The sequence below is a fragment of the Montipora capricornis genome, chromosome 12, assembly GCF_036669925.1.
Source record: "Montipora capricornis isolate CH-2021 chromosome 12, ASM3666992v2, whole genome shotgun sequence".
Taxonomy (NCBI): Eukaryota; Metazoa; Cnidaria; class Anthozoa; order Scleractinia; family Acroporidae; genus Montipora; species Montipora capricornis.
In genome coordinates this window covers 17438613-17461616 of record NC_090894.1, presented here as the reverse complement: position 1 = coordinate 17461616, position 23004 = coordinate 17438613, and the positions used below count along the sequence as shown (strand labels likewise).

General features: G+C 39.4%; 2 protein-coding genes across 2 annotated transcripts in view; both read left to right on the top strand.

Moving 5' to 3' along the window:
• Positions 1 to 4164: 4164 nt before the first annotated feature.
• LOC138026404 (matrix metalloproteinase-24-like) lies at positions 4165 to 10864 on the top strand. The gene is made up of 6 exons (XM_068873752.1): positions 4165 to 4464; positions 4819 to 5064; positions 5244 to 5484; positions 6754 to 6975; positions 8375 to 8720; positions 9223 to 10864. Exons 1-6 carry the CDS (start codon positions 4372 to 4374, stop codon positions 9653 to 9655), a joined length of 1581 nt encoding a protein of 526 aa, XP_068729853.1. The 5' UTR covers positions 4165 to 4371; the 3' UTR covers positions 9656 to 10864.
• Positions 10865 to 12656: 1792 nt separating this feature from the next.
• LOC138025483 (uncharacterized) overlaps positions 12657 to 23004 on the top strand; it is a 32017-nt gene continuing 21669 nt past the window's right edge. Inside the window, exons 1-6 of the mRNA XM_068872684.1 lie at positions 12657 to 12827; positions 14975 to 15229; positions 16903 to 17137; positions 17254 to 17478; positions 19582 to 19861; positions 21123 to 21609. Of these exons, the coding sequence (XP_068728785.1) occupies positions 12738 to 12827; positions 14975 to 15229; positions 16903 to 17137; positions 17254 to 17478; positions 19582 to 19861; positions 21123 to 21609 (1572 nt within the window). The 5' untranslated portion in view covers positions 12657 to 12737. The remainder of the gene's footprint in view (positions 12828 to 14974; positions 15230 to 16902; positions 17138 to 17253; positions 17479 to 19581; positions 19862 to 21122; positions 21610 to 23004) is intronic.

Here is a 23004-nt window from a genome sequence, read left to right as displayed (position 1 = left end):
CCGGGCAAAGCGCCAATTACGCGGCGGGAAACAGAAGTAAAATTTTCTTTTAAACTTGTTTTTGGGGGTCAAAATTTCCTTAAGCCACGCCCAGATTAGTCTCCTTTAAGGGTCACAAGAAGCTTGAGCCACGCCCAGATGGTCTCCTTTAGGGGTTAAATTCAAAATTTCCGACGAGCATCTCTGTCTGTTCCCTCGAGTGCACCCTCGTAACTTTATACAGATCACTCATTCAACCTTATTTTGATTACTGCTCACCCCTGTGGGATACATGTGGTAAGAAACTAAAAGATAAATTACAAAAAATTCAAAATCGTGCGGGAAGGGTTATTACAGGCTCTTCATATGATGTTAGGTCCACAGATGTGTTGAATAATCTGAAATGGAAAACCCGTGAAACCAGGCGCTTCCATACAAAGGCTACCCTTATGTATAAAATCCTCAATGATCTATCTGCCCCCCAACTGAGTAACTCCTTTGTAAATTACAATCTTAGGAATATCGAGACTGATCTAGCACTTCCAAGGCCATACACAAATTTTTTGAAGCGCAGCTTTCAGTATAGTGGTGCAATGCTCTGGAGTAATCTTTCCTATGAGGCAAAGACCGCAAAATCGCTTTCTGATTTCAAACGCAAACTTGCGTCCTCGCCCTTCATGCTTTCTATTGGATCGCACTGATTCTATGTAATATACTTCTATTTTAAATAAATAAATAAATACATATATATATATATATATATATAGTGAGAATAAAAGCAGTTTACCCAACGATGAACTCCCAGTAAGAGGATCCAGAGGATACGTGTCTCTCCGTAAATCTGTAGATAGGTATAATAAAACGACGAAGAGACAAACTCTTGACAGTTCCAGCGTTTAATCGACGTTTCGGCCTTCGGCCTTCTTCAGGATAGTTTAAAAGTTAAAAATTAAAAAAGCTATATACAATGGTTGTGAGTGGCAGAGTTACGGGCTTTTATATAGTACACAGAAAATGGAAATTAAGGTTACGTAACAAAAGAAAAGGTCTTAATTACAAGCTAGGCAAAACAAAAAAGAATTGATAAAAAGGAACAAACAGACTAATCAGAAAAATCGTGTTATTACGTGACAAACTCCCCATTGAGGGCCTCTGAGTGAATTGTGCGGGTTAATGTCATAACAAGGTCCTCAGAGAGGGCCCCTAAACAATAGATTCCCAATCGAAAGCCCCTGAATGAAAAACCAAACACAAACATAACAGAATCCCTCAATAGAGTTTTTGAACAAAGACAACAACGACTAAGTGAAGGCTAACAAAACAAAAGGGCAAGATTACAAACTGGAAACAATCAAAGCTAGATGGGAGCTAACGAGGTCCTACAGACAGCAAAAATTACGATGATTGCAAATTTGGGCTGAAAAGAATTTACACTACAATAGAGACAAAGTCAACTGTTGTAGCAGATACGATTTTTGGATTTGAATTCACGCCTTTTGTTAAGACCGTGTGGATATAATGAAAAGAGTTGTGAGGTCCAATATGCTTCTCTGGTGAGGAGCAGTTGTTCAAGATGGGTGGCATTTTTGTGGTTTACAATTTGTTCGATAATAATAAAACTAATTTGACAAATTTGATGCTCAAAAGAATTATAATGGACCGCCAGCTCACATGTTCTTCTGTTCTTAAGCATTGATGATTTATGGTTACGAAAACGAACCTTGAATTCTGTTGAAGTGGAGCCCACGTACTGCTTTTTGCATTTGTTACAAGCAGCCAAATAAATGACATTTTTGGAAGTACAGCTTAATTTCTGATTAATCCTATATATGCGGCCCGTAGCAAAACTCTTAAACTTAGTATCTTGAATCAAAAAATGTTTACAGAGGTCACATCTTTTGTTACATTTGCAACAACCTCGATCATCTTCCAGGGTTTCATTTCTGGCTTCAATGTTCCGAAATTTAGATGGAGCTAAGATTTCTTTTAGGTTTTTTGTTCTGCGGTAAGCTGGAAAAATCGACTTTGATGGAAAAATCTCTAAAAGCTCAGGAGACAATCTAAGTAAGTGGGAATGTTTTTTAATCACCTGCTGGATGTCCGGAAGAATTGGGTTGTAGTCAAGTACTAGAGGAAAAACCTTTTTCTTTGGCTTGACTCTTTTTGTTAAGAGTTCGGACCTCTCATTGCTTAATGCTTTTTCAAATTGTCTGTCCACTAATTCCTTGCTGTAATTTTGTGAGCACAGATATCCTTTATATTCTTCACATCTCTTGTTCAAAAACTGGTCTGTAGAACAATTGCGTTTAATTCGAAGAGCCACCCCATAGGGAATTGCACGCATACAATGTGATGGGTGCGAACTCGAAAAAGGTAAATAAAGATGACTATCGGTTGGCTTAGCATAAATATCAGTGATTATAAACCCATCTTGGAGGTGCAAAGTAAGATCTAGAACGCATATATAGGATTAATCAGAAATTAAGCTGTACTTCCAAAAATGTCATTTATTTGGCTGCTTGTAACAAATGCAAAAAGCAGTACGTGGGCTCCACTTCAACAGAATTCAAGGTTCGTTTTCGTAACCATAAATCATCAATGCTTAAGAACAGAAGAACATGTGAGCTGGCGGTCCATTATAATTCTTTTGAGCATCAAATTTGTCAAATTAGTTTTATTATTATCGAACAAATTGTAAACCACAAAAATGCCACCCATCTTGAACAACTGCTCCTCACCAGAGAAGCATATTGGACCTCACAACTCTTTTCATTATATCCACACGGTCTTAACAAAAGGCGTGAATTCAAATCCAAAAATCGTATCTGCTACAACAGTTGACTTTGTCTCTATTGTAGTGTAAATTCTTTTCAGCCCAAATTTGCAATCATCGTAATTTTTGCTGTCTGTAGGACCTCGTTAGCTCCCATCTAGCTTTGATTGTTTCCAGTTTGTAATCTTGCCCTTTTGTTTTGTTAGCCTTCACTTAGTCGTTGTTGTCTTTGTTCAAAAACTCTATTGAGGGATTCTGTTATGTTTGTGTTTGGTTTTTCATTCAGGGGCTTTCGATTGGGAATCTATTGTTTAGGGGCCCTCTCTGAGGACCTTGTTATGACATTAACCCGCACAATTCACTCAGAGGCCCTCAATGGGGAGTTTGTCACGTAATAACACGATTTTTCTAATTAGTCTGTTTGTTCCTTTTTATCAATTCTTTTTTGTTTTGCCTAGCTTGTAATTAAGACCTTTTCTTTTGTTACGTAACCTTAATTTCCATTTTCTGTGTACTATATAAAAGCCCGTAACTCTGCCACTCACAACCATTGTATATAGCTTTTTTAATTTTTAACTTTTAAACTATCCTGAAGAAGGCCGAAGGCCGAAGGCCGAAACGTCGATTAAACGCTGGAACTGTCAAGAGTTTGTCTCTTCGTCGTTTTATTATACCTATCTATATATATATATATATATATATATATACTTTATTGTAACGTGTTTACCTACGCCCCACCTGGAAACCAGCTTTTGTTGTGTGTGGGTAGCGTAGTGAAATAAATATTGTTCCAAACGAGAGTCCCCCCCCCCCCCCCACCGGGGGAGAATGAACGTTTCTATCCTGGGTATAAAAGTGTTAAATTACGCCCAACTCAATTGTGTTTTTGTCATCGTTTTATAGCCTTATTTTTTCTTTCTTTATTTACCCAAGACATTATATCCATTCCAACGGCCAAATCGGCAACTAAGGACATATTTCTGTTGCGCGGTAGATGGTTTAAGTTGTCACTGCACTTTGTCATGATTTCAACTGACACAAACACACGCTGTTTGATTGATCAAACGAAAGACCAAGGCTCATGAAAAGCTTGGCAGTTCTTTTCATGGTGCTGGAGGTCTGCCCTTTGCTGTGATGTTATTTTTCTGTTCTCCGAAAGATTCAGTTCCTCAATATTCGAATCGATTTCACCAGCGACTCACACCTTTTTTTCGCATGTTCCGCACCGATTCGCGTCGTGTTTGCAGTTTCTTTTTGTTTTCCGGGGATATGAGAGTCTAAGGAGAAGCGAAGTTTAGGTATATAGTAACCTGCGATCAGGCGTAAGTTTCCCCAAGACGATAAGTAGGGAGGGAGGTCATGATCACAGGTTAGGTATACAGACATTTGACAGACATTTGATGATTTACGTCATTGTGTGTAGAATTTCGTCAACTTGGCTACTGAACACCTTGCCACTTTCATCAAATACGAGTGGTTAATTGTGCAAAGCGCTTCTACTAAACATCTCATCCTCAAAGATTATATTCAGGAAAGAGTTAAGTCTGGTCTATTAGTAACATTTACTAAAGGTGACACAAAGTTTAACAGCATTTTGAAAAGAAAAAGAAGAGCTTAAAATGAAGAACACGTTGTACATAATGAGTTTATTAATCATTGGGTGTTTTCTGGGCAGTGCCTTGAGCTCTCCGATACAAGAAAAACGAAAACTGGTAAGCTGAACATATTTTAATTTTTAGTTTCCGAGTGGCCTGCACTGGAAATAGTGTGCTAAGGCCTGAACTTAATTTAGCTTTGAGTACTTTATTTCATATATGTCATTGCAACTGGAAGAACGTTTTGCTGCGATGGATCGATTTGTACTCTACGTTTAAGACATGGAGTCAACGGTTAAAGTTTTATTTAACTACCATTCAAGGCTGCGTTGGGGAGCTACGAATCAAAATGCCATCAACATATCTTTTTTCGTCGCTATTAAATAGACGCGGGTGTCTCGGGTTTCTTGCGAAGAGTCTCGGACAATCTCTCGCAATCCCTTACCTTACCTGTTTGCTATCTGATTGCAGACATCGTTTTTATTCAAATTTGGTTACATCGCTGAAGTCGACAGTCGAGGCACAGATGACCTGAATTCGCCAGAGATGAAAGCCTCAATAAGACGCCTTCAGAGGTTTGGACGTATTCGCGTCACAGGAGAGATGGACACAGCAACTACCCGGTTGATCAACACAGATCGATGTGGTGTTAGAGATCCACAAAATACCGCTTCCACTGGCAGGTTTAGTCTTCAAGGAAGTACGTGGAAAAAACGAGTAAGACAAACCGCTTAGCTGTAAATTAAGGAAATCCTTCATCAGTAACACAATTTAATTTTCTAAGTGTAACAGATACGTCTTGATCACGTAATAGCAATTAGTACATGGATTATAACTTCGTTAGCATTGTACTGAAAATTCGCAATTTGCAAATGCATGCATACTTTGCATTTCAGAATTTAACCTACAGGATTTTAAACTTCACGCGAGACGGTATACCATACAGAGATCAAAGAAGGATCTTCCGCAAAGCCTTCAGTCTGTGGGAGTCTTCTTCAGGGCTAACAATAAGAGAAGTGTACTTTGGTAATGCCGACATTCTCATCAGTTTTGTTCGTCAAAGACATGGCGATGATTTCCCATTTGACCGAGAGGGTGGAACCTTGGCGCATGCATTTTATCCACTCAGCAACAGAGGTAGGAACTTTGATTCTTGTCCACAGAGGACGCAGTTGGTGAGATTTTAACCAACGGCAAACGGGAAACGGCGGTTTCCTGCGGCTTATCATAAAAGCGTGAAAATTCTCTCATTTTAACTTGTCTCGTTCCTTTGAGAAGTTGCTTGATATATGGAGCTAACAGGACAGAAATGAGCTAATATAAAGCAGGGTTCCTACATTTTTGGCAAAACCCTAATTTCACTCCGACCTTTGCCGTTTCAGGGGCACCCAACGAGAACGTAGTTCAAAACCACTCAAACATAGCATTGTTAAACGTATTTTAGTATTTAAACGGTACATATAGGCATAATTTTATCCCCTAAAAAGTTTTCATCTGGTCGGATTTCCTAGCTGAAAGTCTAGTGATCCGAAAATTATAGGATCAAAACTTACCATTTCGAAAATTTTAGCCAGAAAAAAGGCTCCCGGAAATTCTAGGTGACCTTTTTAGGGTAAAAATCCGTTAAAAATGGGCAATTATACCATTTTTCAGATGTTCGAAAATCCTAGGAGAGGCAGGCAAGCAAGAAATTTAACAACAAATTTTCCGAAAATTCTAGATCTCAAATCGTCTTCTGAACAAATATTTTCTGAAAATTGACGTTGGGTGCCCCTGCCGTTTGGCGAAAAGGTCATGCTTAACCTCTCTAATAGCATCATGTTTACGGCTAAAGGCAAACGCCAAGCTAAAATCTGCATTGGTGCCAAAAAGAAAATAACCTTGTTGGATACTCGCGCATATTTTTGCCCGTCGTCTGCAGATATAAACGGCAACTTCTCGAAAGAAAGAGGGAGAGAGAGAGAGAGAGATCTCGAGAGTTAAGTAACAATAACCAACAGAATTTCATGCTGATATGGCAAGCCGAGAAATTTCCCGTTTGCAGTTTGTCGTTTCAAGAAATTAAATCTCTCTACACCGCGAATAACGATGTCTGGCTGCTTAGAAACTAGGATGTTCCCAAATCAGAGGCTTCCTGCTCTTTTGAGCACTTTCGATGACTAACGGTTAAGAAAATGACTTTTATTATCGGTGTGTGCATTTTCCTAAATCGCGGCAAGAGGTCGCTATTTCCAGACAGAGACAATCGCAACTTTGGGACGAGAATGAGGCAACAATAATAACTCTTTGTCAAGCACTTTGTTAGCCCACGCGTTTCCGGCCACTACATCTGTGTAAATTCACAGCTAAAATATTCATATGTTAAACCATACGTGAATTTTAAATACCGTTTTTAAACAATTCTAGGACTCTCCGGCGACGCTCATTTTGACGATGATGAGCGTTTTACGACTGGAACAAGTGATGGCATTAATTTAGATTGGGTGGCGGTACACGAGTTTGGTCACAGTTTGGGTCTGGAACATTCTAATGTACGCGAATCAATCATGTATCCTTGGTACAAAGGCTATCTTCCAAACATTCAGCTCACCGATGATGACATTAAAGGAATTCAAGCGTTGTACCCAAGTAAGTTTACTAGTATTTTGTTATGACATGTCATACGTCATGATACGGCAAGGAGGTGTAGGAACGACGTCAGTGACGGCGAGGCGTACACCTTTCGAAGTGCGTTTCTTTTCAAGTAATTTACAGTACATTGCTTTGGCGTCCTTTGTAAAACATATGCGTGAAAAAGATGAAAATCAGACTCAAAACTCACTATCACTGAAAACGTCTGCTCATGGTGTTCACTAAGCAGTCGACTGCAGTCTCTTTTCCTCCATCTGCTAATGCCATTTACAGCGACAACTGTGACAACAATATTCTATTATACCGAAATGGCAAAATTGAAAAGGGTAATTATTAAACAAGAACTGACAAACATGACTTTTTAAGCAAAGGGTTTTATTAATGGCAAACTCTGTTAAGCAACAACAGCAATACTTAAAGAATTGGAACTATCGCGAAATAATGACAGTAAAAATGAATTTTTTTCCTTGAGATACCTCGGCTGTCGTCAGTAAATATCCCTTATAACTGTCTAAAATCTCGACCTCCCTTGACAGTGTTTTCAGTAGCGTGCGTTCAGTCGTTTTGAAAGCACCTCTTCGCAACCGCTGTACACCGCGCACTGGTGGCACAGCTACTTGTCTTAGTTGAGGAGAAACTGGTGCCTTGTAATTAAAGGGGCTTAGTCACGTTATTTTTGGGTGTTTAAGGGAAATATTTAGTTAATCACGAGTTGAAAACTCGAAAATGGTAATTTCTTTATTATTAAAATTATCATTACATCAAAAGCAACATGATTCTGTGCAAAAAAAAACCTTTATTCAGGCGATTTGCCATAAACTTGAAAAACGCCGGGCCGACTTTTTTCAAGATTACCCAAATGCAATCCGTTTCAATCTTGTCCATTTGTGTCCATCCATTGTTTTCTTTCCTTTTGCTATATTTCGTTTATGTTTTTCAACAGTTTTAAGAGGTTATTGGAATGTTTTTTTTCTACTTTTGAACTTTTTGGGTGTCATGAAATCACATCATTTTTCGTGACATAGCTCCTTTAACTTCTTCTCGAATAAGGACTATGAGCCGGCGATCCCATTTTCCAACCCTTCAGCGTTCATAAATTCCCTGGTCGGAATGCTAAAGAACCCACAACGTCTCCGTACAGACGGTAGGGTAAAGGGCTCCCGGTTTTGAGGTCTGTCCTATCTCTCTGCAGCAATAAGTGTCTGACCTGGCTGTGATGTGTCAGTGTACAAGGCCACCCGGTTTTAGCCCGGTGCTGGAATTTGTAGCTGATCATACAATAGATCTCCATTTGGTTAGAGAGAAAAACGGCGTATTGCAACTATATAGTTAGTGAAACTACACAAATAATGCTGCTTGGAGTAAGAAGTTAAAAAGCCTCTTTTAATAAATTCAGAACCAACAGTCCAAACATTCACACCTCCCAAAGTGAAGACAACTCCTAAAGTCGCCACTGCCATCAGACCCTCTCGTGTTACACGCCAAAGTACCAACCGCCCCCGGGTCACACCTAAGCCCAGTCTACCTATTCCTTGCGGCAGCTCCATTCGTTACGATACAGTGTTCGTGGGCCCAAGTGGTTGGACTTTCTTCTTTGTGGAAGACAGCTTTTGGCAGTTGGACCGCAGGTTGAACAGATATGGTCCTAGGGCAATCCAACGGTACTGGAAGGGACTCAAGACACCTGTTGATGCAGCTTACCTCAATAAACGAAGAAACATGGTGTTCTTCACAGGATCAGAGTAAGATATGAGTACACTTGTTTGCTGGTTGATTTTGATCGAAGTTATACAAGACCAAAATAATATTACACAAATAATGCTCATTGTCATCACCATCATCCAAGCTCCTTTCTTGAGCCATGCGGCCCTTGTTGTTGTTTTGAACCCATTTCTTTTCCTTTAAAATATTTTTTGCTGTTCTAAGATTGATGGACTAAATGATTATAAAACCGTAATTCTTAGGAATAATCAGCAAAGCAGGTGAATGGATGTGAATACTTGAGTGGGATAACAGTGTTATCCATTTATTTCTCTTAAAAATACTGATCTACTTGAATCGGTAGATTCCTTCATATGAAATACTGAAGACTTAAAATACTCTCTTTTTTCCTTAAGAAAATTAAAGAAATTGCGGTATAACTTACGAAAATATCGACTGACTACAAACACATGATAGCCCAAACGCTGAGCGCACTTTATCAATTCTCAGCAGAAAAAAAACTGTGCATTTGCTTTCCTTTAGATTCTGGGAATATGACTCAAGACGAAATTTGATTAACTCTGGGAGTATTACTCAGTATGGGCTTCCGCAAAACCTCGCAAACATGGACGCAGTTTTCAGATGGGAGGGAAACGGCAAGACTTACTTCTTCAAAGGCAACAAGTATTGGAAATATGATGATCAAAGACGCCGAATACAAACTTACTACTATGACAGAATAAATAGAAAATACCTTAGGTATCCCAGGGATATCAAAAATGTGTGGAAATTCGACGGTAACATCAAAGCAGCTGTTAAATGGAGGAATGACAGAAACTATGTGTTCTGGGATACGCGGTATATCAAGCTTCAGAAAGGAAAGGTGGTGAGAGAGAGAGGTTACCCACAGGTCATTGCGGACCGGTGGATGAAGTGCAATAACAAAGGAAGGGAGAATGGTGCGAACATTCCCTGACCAATGCGGCCTCATTTCGTAATCTCTCCAAACACCTTTTCTTACTCTTTACTTTAAAATAAGCTTATCTTCCTCTATTTTACAAAGCTGGCTGAGGTTTTTTTTTTGCCCGAAAAGGAGCGATGAAGCCGTAGAAAGAATGGGATAGAACAGGGTAAGCTACAATTAAGGCAGTGGTCCCTGCTGCGTTCCTCTCGCAGTATGGTAGTTGTTCTCTTAGGATTTCATCAACAAGGCAATTGAAATTTGAAGCTGGTGTAAGTAACGAGCAAATTGCATTTTGTCGTAATTACGGCTAATGGAAAGAGAAGATATAGATGTAATAATTTGTGAATAAAACAATAATTTGGGTGAGATTAAATGGTTCAAGAAGGTTTGAGAGATAATGGCCTGATTTTAAGATCTCTTGACCGACTGAGCTTAAAAATTAATACATTGCCGATATAACTAGCCGTGTGGCTTTAAAGTTTCTACGGACCTTTGTGGGTGTGGTTGGTAGATCAAGACTTGTAAACACGATAAATTCAAGGAACTCCCGCAAAAACTATAAAAGGTAGCTGTAGAATATTCCTTTCCTTCGACCAGTAAATGTTAACATAACTGGTTTATCTTATCGAGTGAGCAGCCTAATGTTTCGGGTTTCCGTAAAATTGAGCCATCCAATTCACTGATAGCTAAGAAACGAAGTTCATTCGGCGTATCAATTTGAGCCGATGCAGCGCCTTCATATTCATGTTTAGGAGCAGTGGTGGCTCAGTTGGCTAGTGCGCGGCTTTCGGAGCGAGAGGTCCCCTGTTCGATCCTCGGTGACTTAAATGTCTGTTTCGACTTTCCTCTGATCCGTGTAGCTATAGCTTTAAATACCCGTAAAACGGAGCACTGATAGAGGGAGGGGGGTAAAGGGCGCACCGTCGGCTTTCATTGATACCAGCCTCGTAACTGAAGGAACTACCGACGTTAAGTAAAGTGACTTTACCTTTACCTTTAACCTTATCTCTGGGGCCTGATATTACCAACATTCAATTTCCCGGTTTAGAATAATATGTTAGCTTTGTTTAGAATGTAGCGATACGTTCCTTGTCACGGCCTCTTCTCTACCGTCGTATAGTATCGAGCCACAGATCAAGTGAGTTTCGTCATACTGGCATCCATTGTATTTTCATTTATTTTTATCGTTCCAGGAATGCAGAATAAATTTAAATATTTGAAGAGTGTTTTTCGTCACGTTACAAATGGAAAAGTACTTAAGGATCTCGAGGGCTTCTGTCGCCCGCCGTGTAGCGAATACAGACCGCAACTTGTGTCATTCCCTGGAAGGGTAACAATGTACATTCCCACAGTTTGACGTCCTACGTGATCTGTCGTCACGGATTATACGCACGGCAACAGGGAAGCTACAAAAAAACAAACAAACAACGATGACCTTATCTGCTGGCGATCATAACGAAGGCTAGTTTGATTCGTTGGGACTCATTAACATTTATCACGCGGCGGCCATTTTGGAGTCCGTGGGGAATAAAGGCTTTGTCTTTGCATCGTCTTTGCCCGTCCAGCCTCACACTGAATGAGAGGTTCGACGGGCAAAATCTTTAGTTTGGACATTGAGTGACATGGGATTGGAAGTGACAAATATGATCACTTTCCTTACTGTAGTGGGGCTGGGATGTTAGGCTCCTCCTGCCTTGCTGCCGTTGCGAATGCGAGGCGAGTCAATCAACCAGTTCCCAGAAACAAGGTTAATTGCAAATATATTTTAGGAAAACAAGACACCTTTTAATTCCATGTTTAATTTCAAGAACCAGCGCTATATTGCAGAATAATTTACCACACTATGTTGCATATTCACCAAATTAAACTAGATGACAATATCACTATATTTTGCAGCTATCTTTGCAACATGAGTCATGATACTACCTTATATAATTTTAGCTACATTACAAGGTACCATTGTATTATCCTTTTTTATAATACGTTACAGGAAACTCTCACACAAAAACACCCATGGCTAATCTAAAGAAACTGTTTATTAGAAAGTTTTAATGATATCATTTCAATAATGAACCGATCATGCATGCTAATTTGAGTGCGTCCCATCGGGGAAGAAATTCTGTTTATTTTAAGATATTTGGCAAATCGTTTACATTTAGCTGGAAAAGCGTTTTTGCCTAGTGAGTGATATAACAGTTTTGTAAATGCTTATAACGATGACTCAAGTACTGTTGAAGAGTTGAAGGCCTAGTGGGGCGACCAATCCATTCTCAGCTATTCGACCTTTTCCGGCAGAGAAATGTTCTCCATCTCAGCGAAAAGCAACTTGAAATCTCTGGGTCTGCTAACAGCTAAACGTTTCCCAACTTACAATGAACATATTTTCCATTTTCACACCTTCGCATTTGTGTTATTAATTATGCTCAAGAGTACGTGCGTGATATTTTTTTCTCTTTTTGTTTTCACATTCTGGATTTTAGCAAAAGTTTTGTCCGGAGAAATCAATTAAATAGCATAACAAATGTGGAGGAGTGAGCATATCTGTCAAACGTTAAAGGCGCCATCGTGTTCCGGATGCTTTTAGGGCGTTAAACGTCGATAATGTACATGATCGGTCACCAAAATAACTTCAAATTTAAAAGCCCACTTAAAGACTTTCGGAAAAATACTGAACTGTACACGCAATTCTGTGCATGAAACAGGGATAAGGGCTCATTTTTTAATTATTTAAAGATCTATATACCCGTAGTTTGCGTGGATTTGTTACCAGTGAGGTTGGAATGTGAATATTTTCTTATTAAATTATGTAATGTAGCATGTACAAACATTTCGATTTCTCTCGATTTGTCATCATCGGAAACAGGTACGTTTCATTTTTTAAACAACGGGACGTTTTGTTGTCTGCAAAGGCGGACAGCCAACATTGTTTGCGCTAAAAGGGTATAGGTGATGCGGTACAAACCGGCGTCAGCTATAAATTCGTGGTTTTTTGAATGGGACAATGCATTATAAGAAGAAATCATCCGGAGCATTCCATCCTTACTGCTTAAGATCCTTTCTTAGGTTTTTTTCACATAATTTCCTGTTATTAGACATGAAAGTTTTGTTTCTATCATTTTTAACATTGTACGCAGCGTTTGGAATAACGTTTGGAAGATCGACAATCGCACCCAGGAAGGTTTTGGTAAGTTTTGAGTAAAGACAGAGAAAACTTGAAAGTTCTACTCCTTCTTTGACAATGTCATCCAGTTCTAGTTAATGAAGTGACTTCTACTGAAAAGTTTTATTTACATTCTTAACATCGATTTTGGAAATTTGTCAAAATTCTAGTTCGTACATTAATCTTCTGGAAGTCTGCTAAGCCAATGAGACTAGGGTGTCTAAGATTTCAATGTCGTTATACGACTTTCTTCATTTCATTCGTCCGTATACATAATAACAGGAAAAGGAGTAATCTTTCTAATTCAAAGGCACAAACTTAGTCATGACAATGCTTAAGCTCAGATAATCAGGAAACTTTCCTGGAAAGCATTAGGTGTTTCGGTTTTACCTGAATCATGTAGCGTGATCATGCATCAGAGCCAATTGACTTCGAAATGCTCATTTTGCAGCTGGTTATCAGCTAAAATTGTCCGAATTTGTATTTGTTTAAGAATTGTGTTCGCCATTGAAATTCTCAACGTAACTTTGCCGGAGTTCTAGCTTTTTTTACATTTGAAATGATAACATTGGAGATAAGAAATTGAAGGACGGAGGTGAACTTTCGGATCCGCATGTTTTTAAGAATATGTAGCGTGCTTCTAACTCGGTCATTTTATCAGAGAATAGTTAGTTACTTTCATGTTTCTTTCGTACACGTCTCAAGAAGACTTTTAACACCAAGGTATGCACAGCAGGCTTAAAACATCCCACAGTTTGGTTGACATTTACGATTTTTGCATAAACGAATTTCACTAAAACAAACAAATTTTCTTTTCCTGTGTCTGCATACGTCAAGACAAAGTTATCACGTCACCACGCAAGACTCAGAAGTTAGTCATCAGGCGGTCACGGCAACAAATGATTTTGACACTGACAATGTTTACTGAAGACATTTTTTGAATAGCAGATTTAGAATGAAACCGTCCTTCGATGTAAGACACCGGAATAGCTTTGTAAGGCAACCTGTTTGAAACAATGAAAGTTAAGATGAATGATAGACTTACTTTATGGCCTCTAGATTAATCACAGCCACACCTTACTTCAAAACTTGAATATCTCAGTGCCGTTTGAATGCTCAGAACTCTAGGGAACAAACAATTTGCCAGATGGAACATATCACAGTCGAAAAATGAACAAGTTTATGATGGTAAACCAATGAAATTGGAATAGGTTAAGATAAGAGCAGCAATGCAAGACCAACTGACATACTTAGAAGATCAAGTTGCCGATATTGATTGTTTTTTGGAGCCTACAGTAGGTCAACTCTAAAACGTAAAACGAGTTAAAAGTGGGAAGACAATAGGCGACACCTAATGTCCAATGTAAAACCCTAGAGAAGTAAAACAAGCTTTATTAGTTGGTAGAGTTTTCATTTCTTTCTCCTTGCCGAAGGATCAAGGGTAGTTATACAGGATGACACCGTATCATAAAACCACCAAAGAAGAAACAATGTTTTTGTTTCATTGTGTTTAATTATTTGTTTTGGTGCGATGTTTTGACAAATTTTGCTGTTAACCACACATGGTCAGTTTTAATCGTAGGGAAGAAAAATACGAACAATCACGATCAGCTACTTACTAACTTGTCGATTCCATCGTCTTGAAAAATAGACGGCAACTATGCGGGGTACCTAGTATTCAACAAAGCCTTAAAATCAGAGTGCTGATTTCTCTCTCTTTCTTGCTATAACTTAAAATTAGTCCACTGACTCAGCTCATAATTTATATACTGAAGTTATAATGATACGCGGTGAAAGTCCTAAGGGAGATTGAAATTTTAGTTGAACGCAGTCCAATATTGTGTCCTGCTTTCATAAGTGGGTCAAAGGGTCAGTCAAAGAGCTTCCGTGTACTCTATTTTCTTCCGTTACCTCAGGCGATTGTTGTCTGTCTCAGCAGCAATCAGTTAGCAATTTATGAAGTGAGTCTAGAATAGGGTGATTATGTTAAAAAAAAAAACCATTGAATACAGAGAAATGTCTTAAAAATATAATGTCTAATATGGAGGCTCGTTCAAAGCGCATTATCTCTTTGGCCCGACTGCAATGGTTTGTCAGGGTTAACTGCATATATTTTTTCAGTCTAAAACAAAATTGTTCATTGTGCTTTTCCTTATAAATGCTACTTACAGAATTACTTGAGGAGGTACGGTTATTTATCTTCCGCTGATCTGAACTTGGGAGGAGTACGACGCATAACAAAAATTTACGAAGCCGTGAAAAGACTTCAGCGATTTACAGGTTTAAATGAAACAGGAAATCCCAGGGACACAGCTACAATGGAACTTGTTTCCAAAGAACGCTGTAGTTTTAAAGATATTGGAAAAACGTCACAGTTCAAAAGAAGACGGCGATATGCTTTACACGGAACTCGTTGGTCTAAGAACGTAAGTATTTTAACGCGGCTTATGGAAGAAGTAAGGGATCTTACGCAAAGACGACGACGACTCCGCCAACGAAAACGTCTTCTTAAAAGATCACTTACCCGTTATTGTAATAATTTCGTTATAACCCCAAGTCGTACGGAATAGAAAGTGTGTAGCAGGAATAAAATTGGCATGAACGGTGTGGTTGTTTGGGAACTTGAAAAGGTCCGGTTTTCACGTCCTCTACGCAACCTCAAATTTGGTCACATGATTCACGTCGTTTGCAGGACGAGGACGGCAAAGAAATGTACCACAATGTAAAACGCACGTGCAGGGCGTGCAGAGCTTTTGTTTTCGCTCATTAAACCCATTGTTTTGTGAAGTTCTCGTAGCCGTCGTCGTCGTTCTTGAGTAATAGGGAGCTTTAGCAACGACAACGGCTAAGGCGACGAGAACGTCACAAATTTGTATATTTAGTAGGGAAAAACAATAGCTTTGTACGCTATGCACGAGCGTTTTTCACTTTTGTTCATTTCTTTGCCATCGTCAGCAAAACCAAAACGTGAAATAACCAAATTTGAGGTTTTATGAAGGACGTCAGCACTTGAGAATAAATTTCCATTTTCTCCCCTAAATTAAGCTTGATTCATATCGGTTTAATTCTTGAGGGACTGCCACACCATTGTCATGTTAAAAAGCTTGAAATTAACGGGAATTTATGTTTTGAGATGACGTTCTCGTTGCCCTTCCCGTAGTCGGTGCTAAATCTCCCTAATAGGGAGTTTAAGAAACCACGACGGCTACGGCAACGACAACGCCAAAAAGCAGTGATATTATTGGTTAAAAGAGGCAAAAATGATCGTGGTGCACGTGCGGCACGCATTTTGGTACATTTCTCTCCCGTTCTCGTCAAAGCAACAACGTAAAATGACCAATTTTCAGGTTTTGACGACAACGTGGACAAACAGCGATGAATCTTTCCTTCTCTCTCTTTGCTTCAAATCCGTACGTACCAATCTGGTTATAGCATACTTCGCCCATATTGTACAGCATAAACAAGTTGGAACATCGTGAAACAATTAGGACAGCTCAAACTAATAGTTTGAAGTGACTTTTTGGTCGCCCGTAGCCGTCGTGGTTTCTTAAACTCCCTAATGACTCGACAACGTTCATCACTCATTGATTTAAACGACAGAACAGAACAACAACAACAACTGTTAAGAATCCCAACTGGCCGGAGGCAAACCAGTTGGCTATTTACAAGAGCAGCTGGGAAGTTGAACCAGGGACTACCAGGATAAAATTCAACGAGTGGTTAGAGCGGGTCTTGAACCCGGGATCTCCGGATCTCAAGGCAAGCGCCCTAACCACTGGGCCACACTGCCTCCTGCGGGCTCCTCTCGAGCTCCTTTGGAGCTCGTTCTAGGTTATCAGTTAGAAACCAAGCTACTCAAGGGTGGGAATTATAAAGGACGTAGGGAGTGCTAAAAGAATGCAATCCATAGGGTAAAAGTCTGTAACTCATGTAACTTGAACGTTCGCGGAACGTCCCAGAGCTAAGTCAAATGTGTCGTAATAAACGTTGCTAACACTGTTTTTAAACACTCCTTGCGATTAACTTCGTGGCGTGTTTCCTTATTGCTATGGATACTTTCATTACATAATCACTGGTAATGTTGTTTATAATTTTCCAGGGCCTAACGTACAAGGTAGCAAGTTACACCACAGATTTAACAACTCGGGAGGTTGACGATACGATTAAAGCTGGATTGAGCATGTGGGCAAAAGCCACTCCACTGACTTTCACCAAAGTGACAAATGGTCCCGCCGATATTGTAATAAGTTTTGACAAAGAAGGAGACAGGGATTATTCATTTGATGGACCTGGTGGCGAGCTTGCCTTTGCTCATTTTCCTTTAGACAATGTTGGTAAGCCTCACATTAAAATTTAAAGAAAGGCCTCCCTGATTGGTCTTAACTGTGTTAATACCTTAAAAAGTTATAACAAAAAGAGAGATTCTGAAGATTTATTTCTATTTGCACAGCCGCTAGTTCTGGAGATATACACTTTGATGATGCAGAAAAATTTATTGTTAAAAGTAAAGGAAAAGGAACTCATCTTCTGTGGTTGGTACTTCACGAGCTTGGCCATAGCCTTGGACTGGAGCATTCCTCTGATAAGAACGCTATCATGTTTCCTCTTTACCCCGGTAGCAAATCGACATTTCAGCTTCATCGCGATGACGTCATGGGGATACAACAGTTGTACGGTACGTTTTCACGATTAATAACGAATAATAATAATAATAATAATAATAATAATAATAATAATAATAAACAGCTACTTCTATGCCGTCTAGACGATCTGCTAAAGGCGCTAACTAAAATTAAGGAGCAAGATTAAAACAAGATTTAAAAAGGCCCACCTTCAACCGACAGGCATTGCGTGCCGCGCAACAATTTTCATTTCTGAAAATTCCAGCAAAGCTGAAATTCGTCCGATTAGAAAGCAAGCAATGCGAATTTCTATGACAAAAACAAACGGTCGGAAAGCCTGTCGGTTGAAGGTGGGCCTTCAAAGAAAGATTAAAGGAAAGTTACAATCTATGATTACATGGGAGTAATTAAATGGACACACTTCTATTTTTATTTGAAGGTCTATTCTTTTTTAGAATATTCCTTTTGATCAAAGGATAACAGAAAATAGGCATGCATCACATACATGTGAGCATTTCTGTTAGATAATGCAACAGAGCTTGGATCATCACATTGTTGGGTGTTCTTAATGAGGCAAGTGCTGTAAACTGGGCTGTCATACAGTTTCGTCTATGTCATGTTTGACAGTATGATATTTTTCGTTATTTTGTCAACTCATATGCTCATCAGCTTTATTTTCAGGAGGGAGTTAAGCGACTCTTTCGTCACTATTTGTATATATATTTTTAAAATATGTTATTGCTGTGATGTTAAAAAAAAAGACCAATGTAATCTGTTCGTCTATCTATTCATTGGTATTGCTGAGTGGCTGTGTGATGGTAGAATGTTTAATTATTGAAGGTCAGCGTGAAATCCAAAAACATTTTTTGTAAATTCGGAAAAGCCGTGTCAGGAAAACAGTCATAAATTTGGAAAAATCATGAAAAAAGTATACTGAGTAGACTTGAAGAGCCCATGAAGTAAAAAAATATTGATTATTGGAGCTTATTTAAAGTGCCAATCAAGATTTTTTTTCTCATGCGAATCAAAATTCCACGAAATGAACTTCTGCAGGCTTAGGTCTCCTATCGGTTCTTCACCTTGACAGCAATTGTGACGTTTTGTTTAGGAATACGTGATTTGTCTCGATTTTCATTGTACTCGAAAACAATGGACGAAAACTTGTTGCTTGTTTTTGTATAATTTTTTCATTAGAGGAGCAGACAGATACGAGATATCGCCTGAAGTGCTGAATCCCTAGTGAGACGTGCTTTCTTAAGTCCCTGAATGTGCGTCAAAAATGAGTCTTCCGGCCATTTTATCCACTGAGCGGAAATCTGTAAGGGCCGATTTACACGGTACGACTTTTGTTGCATGCCACAAGCTTACGACAGGCTTACAACTCGTTTACGATTGTCGTGTACGTCAGAGAAAATGTCGTAGCATGTTAAAACATGTTTTAAACGCTGCGACAATCGTACGTCATGTCGTAGGCCTGTTGTAAGCTTGTCGCATGAGCCAAAATCGCACCGTGTAAATCGGCCCTAACATCCCTAAATTGAGCGGTTCATTTTTAGAGATACGTATTTAACAAGACGACTACCTTATAATGCTCTTTCGGTGACTTACATTCACTAGGAATTCCACTGAAGTTTCCTCTCTGCCTTATCTTCAAGCAAATCAGAAAAGCAATTGTTTTTGTCAGATTTCTTGTCTAGACTAGATGAGGATCTGTAAAAGCGATCGTGAAAACACTTATTAGGGAGCTTAAGCAAGAATGACGACGACGACGACGACGACGCCGACCACGATAGCTAAGACAACGCCACCAAACAATATCCGATCTATTGAGCAAAAACAAAAGCTATGCACGCCCTGCACGTGCGTTTCACATTTGTGTACATTTCTACCCCGTTCTCGGCCTGACAACGACGAGAAGTGATCAAATTTGAGTTTACTTGGACGACGTGCACCTGACGAAATTTTTCAAATTTGTCTCTGAATATCCACACTGTTCTCACCATTTTTTTTTCTGGAATGTTAAGACTCACTTTCCATGCCGAGCTAATTGAAGTAATGGCAAAATCATAACAATGACAGGAAATAATGTTTTAGAGGACGTTCACGTAACCATAATCATCGTCCTTGCTCAAGGTTCCACGTGATTACTTCCACAGGTAAACCAGCCATAGCTCGAGTTACACCAACACCTCACGTGAACCCGACCCAGTTCCCAGGAAAGCTAAATCCATGCAGTAGTACGCTTGACGCCATGATAATGACCGCTGACAAGACCACATATGCATTTAAGGGCGCCTTTTTCTGGCCTGTTGGTGATTATGGAGCTTTTACTGATGCCCTGAAAATATCGCAGTTCTGGGGTGGACTTGAAGATGACATTGATGCAGGTTATACGAGGCAGTTTGACGGGATCACCTTTATATTTAAAGGATCGAGGTGAGTGTCCATCCACTCTAAACCTTCAAAACAGAAATGAATTATGAGCGATTGACACATGTGCAAAGAGCCTTCACGGTCTAAAGAGGTTAGAAGTGCATGGGCCATGAGAGTTCACTATTAAGATTTCCAGTACCGACTCCACTTGTCCACCTTAACGACCTTTCACCTAGTAATAGGCCAGATATGTTGCAATAACAGTGGCCAATCGCTTAGTATCTTCCTATCCAATTCACCAGATACTCCGAGTAACAGCTTTGAAGCCCTTCTTACGATGATCATCTAATCGCTTAATAATTTAAGGCGCGGTATTTGCCGCGGTGTTCCGTCTGGTCCGTCGATATTTTCCGCCTATAGCACAGTTTTCTTTTCTGTTATCTCGTCGCTCTCGTTTTGGTTGGCTTTATAAGGCTGTCTACCAAGAAATGATTCTTTTGTTCATTGAGTATGCACTATCTTTACTAAGTAAAATCAGAAACTCATGACCTTGAAGCGTTTAACTCTAGTTCAGAGCTAGGGTTTCTTGAGTTTAAGAATTTCCTTATTTGGATGCACCCCATTAGCAGAACCCTTCTTTTGCTTGTTCGCTTTTGGCGTTCTCGAGAAAGACTCTGCATGCATAAATCGAGTAAGATCTTTATTGAGTATGTGCTGCATGTTGCAAGGATACAGTCTCGAGTCCAAGCCTAATATGCCAGGTCTCGCCGCCATCTTGGTTTTTCACGGTACAGCGGGCTCAATAATAACCATCGGTTTTATCACTAAACGGATGCTCGCACTGGAAAAACCAATTTACAGGAGTTTAACGAGAGAAAACAAGGTTGATCAGTCCAGAAGTTCGGGCTGCGGCAAAGAGTTGACGCGATTCAGGCAGAGCCTCCTTTCCTCCTCCTCAATAAAGAAAAGACAAAAGGAGGCTCTGCTCGCGGGGTGATTTGAATGTAACGTAGCTCGCGCATTTTCCCGCGCGTGCAGCTTCGATCTTATTTTTGTCCATATTTGGGCGTAAAATTGGTGTCCCAAAATCCGCAGCTTTGAGGCCAAGGAAAAGAGTTGCAACTTAGATGCTTCAGGGTCAGGTGCTTCTGGTAGAATCGAATGACTTAAAAGACATAACTTGGGTGAGCAACGTCAAGCGTGAGTTCTGATTAGTATTCAATTCCTACGGGTAAATTTGAGCTCTCGTTCAAAATTAATTAGAAACCCCCTTTATTTTTATGAATTTATTTCACCTTTAATTGAATTCTTTGCCGTTTAAAAGGTTTTGGACGTTCAAGAACCGAATACCGATAAAAGGTCCATCAAATCTCTCAGAAATAAACCTGCCCGCTGATGTTCATAACATGGACGCAGCCGTAGAATGGGGTGCCAACGGGCACTTGTACATCTTCAAGGGAAATATGTTTTGGCGCTACGACAGTCTCCGGAAAAGCATCGACCCTGGGTACCCAAAACGTATCCAGTCTAATCTTCCAGATCTGCCAAGTAACCTAAATGCCGCGCTTCAATGGAAAAACGGAAGAACTTACTTTTTCAAAGATTTTCAATACTACTCGTTAGATGATACATCAATTCGAATACGGAAGGGCTATCCAAAGTCGATTACAACCTACTGGATGGGTTGTTCTCCTGAAGGACTAGCCATGGGAAAAATATCACCTTTTAGATCGTCAAATGGCCTTACTCATTTTGCACCTGACAAGAGAGTAATTATTCTGATGGCCACCTTCGTGTTTGCCAGGATTCTACTAACATAAAAAGGACAGTGGACTTCATGCACTGGAGACCGTGGGAAAGGGGCCGATTCGCGGACCTAACCTCACTTGTCTTAAGATTAGATATTAACTTCTTTGGTCTTAAATAGGCCTGTAGTAAAGTCACATGATACAAAATCTTACGTTGCAAATATGAATTATTTTTCTATCCCATAAAAATATTTTACGTTGCAAATATGAATGTTTCTATCCCATAAAAATATGTGTTATTATTCTCATAAGTTCATCTAACCCGTTCCTGAAAGTCCTCGCGTTTTAATGCATGATATATTTATACTTAGCAGAGGAGGAAAGCAAGTGAACGTTGGTAGCCAACGAAATGCGTAGCGCCGAGTTGGCGGCTGTAATCATCTGCGAATGGAATAATTGTTTCACTAAAACTCCCGCAAATGATCGATAATTTCCCTACATGACTTTGTAAAAACAAAATTGAAAAAAATGATACGTACAGTGGTATAATAGCTCGTATACCACGATGGCTAAGCCAATTAAAAACTCTAGAATTCCAATGATCTAGTTTTTAAAAAATCTTTCATATCATATTCTGTTAAATCATATTGCATAGGGTTGGGAATGTATTTATTCAGCAACTCTTTATAACTCATGTTCGTTACGTATTCGAAATAGTGCTGTGAAACTGTTTACATGGAGATAGGGTCACCCTCTTTTATTGTTTTTCGTGGTTGTGTTTACATGTTAGGTAGGGTCACCCTAGGGGTAGGATTACGCTATCAATTACCTTATTATAGGAAAGAACGCTCCATGAAATTAAGGTATTGGAAATTAACGCGACTTAAATTAACGCGAATTTAATGGAAAACGACTTTCGAATAAAGAAAATTAACGCGGAAGAGGAGGTAGAATTTCATAATAAAGGAAATTAACGCGATTAAATACGCGAAATCAAAAGAGAAGATATTGACATCACTTCTGATAGCGACAACGATGAAGATGAACTCGAAATATTGTAAACCCTTGCCCTAGCTTTTGTGAAAGATGAAAAACTAAGGGTAAATGGAAAGAAAGAAAGCTTGTAGTTAATGTTTTTTAGGTGTCAAGAATGTCTGGACAGTTTCCAAAATTGGGGTTAAGATACTGGAAATTAAGAGCGCGGAAATTAACGCTGCACTTAATTAGCGTCGCGGAAATGAACGCTCAACAAAATTAACGCGACTTAAATTAACGCGAATTTTAACGATTCGCGTTAATTTCCTATAATAAGGTAGGTAGGGTGGCCCTTAGCTTCTTGTTTACTTAAGCCATGTAAACGCTCAAGGTAGGGTGACCCTAGGGGGAGGGCTATCTCGAATTGCATCTAAATACGTCAAATGACGTATTTGGCGAGCCAAATGTCTCATGCGTATATCC

Bases quoted from the DNA above. Each gene is read 5' to 3' on its own strand.
- LOC138026404 (XM_068873752.1), top strand. From the start codon at position 4,372: ATGAAGAACACGTTGTACATAATGAGTTTATTAATCATTGGGTGTTTT. The intron at 4,465-4,818 runs GTAAGCTGAACA...ATCTGATTGCAG, and splicing joins TACAAGAAAAACGAAAACTG to ACATCGTTTTTATTCAAATT. The intron at 8,721-9,222 runs GTAAGATATGAG...GCTTTCCTTTAG, and splicing joins GTGTTCTTCACAGGATCAGA to ATTCTGGGAATATGACTCAA.